Consider the following 5,101-nt stretch of genomic DNA (forward strand, 5'->3'; position numbering starts at 1 on the left):
CGACTCCTCCTCTCCCGGTCGAGAGCTCCGACGAGGAGTTAGAGGACGACAAAAGCAGCGACGACGTCCTCGACGCGGCCAGGAACGTGAAGTTCCTGACTGACGTGGGGCAGGAAGCAGAGGAGGAGCGGGCGGCCCACGCGGCATTCGACGCCGAGATGGAACATGCGCGATTACTTTTGGGCATCTGATATGTGTCGCCCCGTTGGAGATGCCGTAAGACAACTGATTTCCGGCAAAGAAAAGAAAGTCCAATTTTCTCGCGGATTTCTAACAGACACGTTTGAACCGTGAAGTTAGCGGTGCGTCATAAAAAAAAAGGAGTACTGGCGGCGCAAGTAATCAGCAGCAATCGATCAATTTTGAAAAAAAAGACTTGAATACAAGTGTCCCCAGTGGCCATGTTGATGAACTCTTTCCACCTCTTGAAGAAGACCGACTACTGCCGTCTGCACATGGTTCTCTTAGAATGAATTGGTTCGGATTGACACTTTGACTATCTAGTTCGCGATCCCCACCTTTTTCCTACACCCATTTCATTGCTACCAGCATAGTGAGGGATATGAGATCTCTGTAAGTAGTACTAGCAGCGCAAGTAATCAACGGCAATCGATCAACTAGAGCAGCTCAGGATGAAACTTGCACGTTGGAGCACTGTACCAACCCGGCGGAGAGTGACATAGCTGGAGCATTAGGAGAAAGAACATATTTTCCTTGTCCGTGACTGAATAATTTAATAGTGCCAGACACCAGACAGGGTCAAAGGCGAGCACGAGGAACTGCAGTATTCTATTGCATGCATCGATCCTTCGGTTAGCGGATAGATCTTTAGGCTTGCACATGCAGGACTCTACCAACCCGTCGTCCTAGAGCCTATATATATCCTTGTGCCAACGCGTCCATGGCATCGCGGAGCAAGTAGTAGCCTCGGCGCGCGCAGCTGGTAACGTGTACGCATCATTCATACACTGCTAGCACGTACAGCACGAGTGAGATGGCGGCGGTGACGGTAGAGGAGGTGAGGAAGGCGCAGCGGGCGGAGGGTCCGGCGACGGTCCTAGCCATAGGCACGACGACGCCGGAGAACATTGTGTACCAGGCAGACTACGCTGACTACTACTTCCGGGTGACCAAGAGCGAGCACCTCGTCGATCTCAAGGACAAGTTCAAGAAGATGTGTAAGTAGTTTCCGTTCGTCTCACATCTGCATATACTGCATGCATATTTTTGAGACGAATGAAGTACGTTGTATCTCAATATAGTATAGGAGTATATTGAACAAAAGGGCTAGAATTCAATTGTAGAGACTACCTAGTTAACATCAGCAAGCAACTAGACACTACATGACCCCGTTCACTACGTGCATGCATGCATGACTTGACTGTTGACTCGTGATAGATAGAATGCATATAAGAAAAGACTTGCACGCCGAGTTTATTAATTAGCTACCCAATATATGTGCGTAAGAATTCTCCAATAACTGAACAACTTGCCTGAATGCTAGGTTTTGACACCATCGTCATCCGTGTTGATGTCGGTGAATCTATATATACATGCAGGCGACAAATCAATGATACGCAAGAGATATATGCACTTGACCGAGGAAATCTTAGAGGAGCATCCCAACATCTGCGCGTACATGGCGCCCTCGCTAGATGCGCGGCAGGACATCCTAGTCGCTGAGATACCCAAGCTGGGGAAGACGGCGGCGCAGAAGGCCATCAAGGAGTGGGGCCAGCCAATGTCCAAGATCACGCATCTGGTGTTCTGTACCACCTCCGGTGTGGACATGCCAGGCGCCGATTACCAGCTGATAAAGATGCTCGGCCTCAGCCCATCGGTGAGGCGCGTGATGTTGTACCAGCAGGGCTGCTTCGCCGGGGGGACGGTGCTCCGTGTTGCCAAAGACCTCGCCGAGAACAACCGCGGCGCTCGCGTGCTCGTCGTCTGCTCAGAGATCACCGAGACCCAGCTCGACTCGATGGTCGGCCAGGCTCTCTTCGGAGACGGTGCAGCCGCAGTGATCATCGGTGCAGACCCCAACATGGCCATCGAGAGGCCTTTGTTCGAGCTGGTTTCGGCAAGCCAGACCATACTGCCAGACACGGAGGGCTTCATCGAAGGCCACCTCCGGGAGGTGGGGCTCACCTTCCACCTCCATAGGAATGTGCCAGTGGCCATCTCCAACAACATCGAGCGCGCGTTGGTGGACGCCTTCGCGCCGCTGGGCATCGATGACTGGAACTCCATCTTCTGGGTGGCTCACCCTGGTGGCCCTGCGATCTTGGACATGGTGGAGGCAAGGGCCAAGCTCAACAAGAATCGGATGCGTGCCACCCGGCACATCCTCTCGGAGTACGGTAATATGTCCAGCGCGTGCGTCCTCTTCATCCTCGACGAGATGCGCAAGCGCTCTTTGCAAGATGGAAACGCCACCACCGGCGAAGGCATGGACTGGGGCGTGCTCTTCGGCTTCGGCCCTGGTCTCACCGTCGAGACCGTAGTCCTCCACAGCGTCCCAATCTCCGCGCCATGATTTAAAATTATCTTTCTTATCTATCACCTCAATAATTTACTCATCCTCCTCAAGTGTGGCTGAGTTAGTCGTGTACGAGTACATCTACGTTTCACAACCAGTGTGTAATCTCTCTCTCTCTCTCCCTCTCTCTCTCTCTATTTATATATATATATATATATATATAGGGTCGCACTATTCTGAAACCGGTGCTCAGAATAATATTCTGAGCACCGGCCCAACCTTATAGACAGAGCGATTTTTTTTTAAATAATACGAATTAATTATTTAATTCAAGAACTAGCACGCGTTTTCAAATATTTCCAAAAGTGTGACCCGGTCGGACTACCGCAGGCCGATCGGACAGTTGCGGGCCAATCGGACTACAGCAGGCCGATTGCAGGTCGACGCAGTACCCGACCAGCCGACAGCACCCTGTCGGTCCGCAGCAGGCCGATCGGACGGCAGCGTCCAGACCTGTGCATGCCCGGACACGCGCGGGCGCAGAACCTCCTTTCCTTTTCGACGCGCGGCGTGGTCCCTCCTTTTCTCTCTTTCCACGTGCTGCAGACACGGGCCGGCCCTCCTTTTCTCTCTTCTTCCTCCTCTCTTCTTCCCTGCTCTCTTCCCTGCACGCAAGAACACAGCTCCAAACTTCACCATTTTTGCAGATCCCTAGTGATTTAGCCGATAAAACTTCACCATTTTGCTGCTATTAGTTGAGGGAAGCCCGATCTACAGATGGGTTAGGTTTTGGAGACGATTGGTGGTGCTATTTAGCAGCAATGGTGATGAAGTGGTGGAGGTTGGTGGTGGAGGTTGGTGGTGGTGTTAGGGGCTGAGCTGCTGCTGGTTCGTGGTGGTGCTGAGCTGCTGTGTGCTGTTCGTGCTGCTCGTGCTACTGCAGTTGGAGAGGCTGCTCACGCTACAAGGGTAAACCCTAATCTTTGCATAGTAGTGTTAACTGTGTAGGTTAATGTGGGGTGCTGTTGGTGTTAGTGTATTTATGTGCTGTGTAGTAGTTACGTTTGTTGACGCGGGCGGAATTTTTTTTAGGTGAGCAAAGATGACAGATGTAGTGAAGATAGTATTTTACTATGGTATGGGTAGTGTCCGATCAAATGAAATGGGAGTTGATCTGAGTGAGTTCAAATATGTAGAGATGAATATGACTGCTCCTAGAACATGGACAATTGAGCAGGTGAAGGATTGGTTGACATAATGTTTCGGGCTTAATCCTGAAGTGCACACAGTGGGTGTGCATGCATTACGGACTAAGTCGGTATCAAACATTTTATGGTATCTGAGGCCTGTAGATGATACCTCTAAGTGGGTGAGCTGGTTAAAAGGATCTGAAAGGAGAGGAACTAACCCTGTGGCATTAGTTCTTCCGGTGGCGAAGGAGGTAGCGCCTCCTGAAGGCGGTTATGGTGGAGGAGGTGGTTACGAATCAGGCCAAAGCAGTCAAGCACCCGGCGGTGGTGGTGGTTACGAGCCCGAACGGAGCAGCCATGCGGAAGATGTTTATAGTGGCCAGGGTGATGGTTACACAGGAGAAGACGGTGAGGTTGATGGTGACGAAGAAAATGGATACAGGCAGAATCAGATGGAAGAGGAAGATACAGAAGGTGAAACTGATGATGATGATTCCGATGAGTCTGATGATGGGGAGGAGGTGCCTATTCCTGGTAGATGGAATCACAGCTTTTCGTCTGCAATGACAATCAATGATGGCCTTGATTCTAACTGGGAGTATCACCAGAACAATCTCGCCGTAGGGGCCATGTTTTCGTCGAAGCTCCATATGCAGGATGCAATAATTAAGTGGGCAATGGCGAGCCAGAGGGAGCTGAGAACAACCGTGTCATCTGGAAAATACCTGACGATGGAATGTGTGGACATCAATTGTCCCGGAAGGGTGCATGGGTATGTTCCTAAGTATGACACAATATGGCGTGTGAGCGACTTTGTGCCGCACAGTTGTGAGCTTGTAAGTATACGCAATGATCGTTGCAACCTGTCGTCTAATCTCATAGCCCGGCTGCTGTACACTGAAATAGTGGAAGGGCAAGCCATGAGAGTAAACGCCATACAGAAGAATGTTAAGAAGTATCATTTTTACACCATTTCTTATGGCAAGGCTTGGAGGGCTAAGCAGAGGGCGATGGAGATGAGGTTTGGTTCGTTTCGAGACGCATACGACGCTGTTGTTCGTTTGCTGCAGACGTTGCAGGCGAGGAACCCAGGCACATATGTGAACATCCAGGACTTGTTTTTGCCGGAGTTCCCATCTTACAGGGTTCTGCATAGAGTCTATTTCTCGTTCGGTGTATGCATCGAATCATTCAGACACTGTCGACCCGTGTTATGTCTCGACGGCACATTTCTGACCGGTCAGTACAAGGGTCAAATCTTGACCGCCATTGGAATGGACGGAAACAATCAAATCGTGCCACTCGCTTTTGCTTTCGTGGAGAGTGAGAACACCGAAAGCTGGTTATGGTTTTTCAGGCAGTTGAAGATTTCAATTGTAAAGGACAAGCCGAATGTTTGCATCCTTCATGACAGGCATGCAGGTATACTGAA

General features: G+C 50.5%; 1 protein-coding gene across 1 annotated transcript; it reads left to right on the top strand.

Moving 5' to 3' along the window:
- Nucleotides 1-994: 994 nt before the first annotated feature.
- LOC124704392 (chalcone synthase 2-like) lies at nucleotides 995-2,536 on the top strand. Its single transcript, XM_047236649.1, has 2 exons — nucleotides 995-1,178; nucleotides 1,560-2,536. The coding sequence occupies exons 1-2, from the start codon at nucleotides 995-997 to the stop codon at nucleotides 2,534-2,536; spliced, it is 1,161 nt and encodes a 386-aa protein (XP_047092605.1).
- Nucleotides 2,537-5,101: the final 2,565 nt, after the last annotated feature.

This window comes from Lolium rigidum, chromosome 3 (genome assembly GCF_022539505.1).
Source record: "Lolium rigidum isolate FL_2022 chromosome 3, APGP_CSIRO_Lrig_0.1, whole genome shotgun sequence".
NCBI lineage: Eukaryota > Viridiplantae > Streptophyta > Magnoliopsida > Poales > Poaceae > Lolium > Lolium rigidum.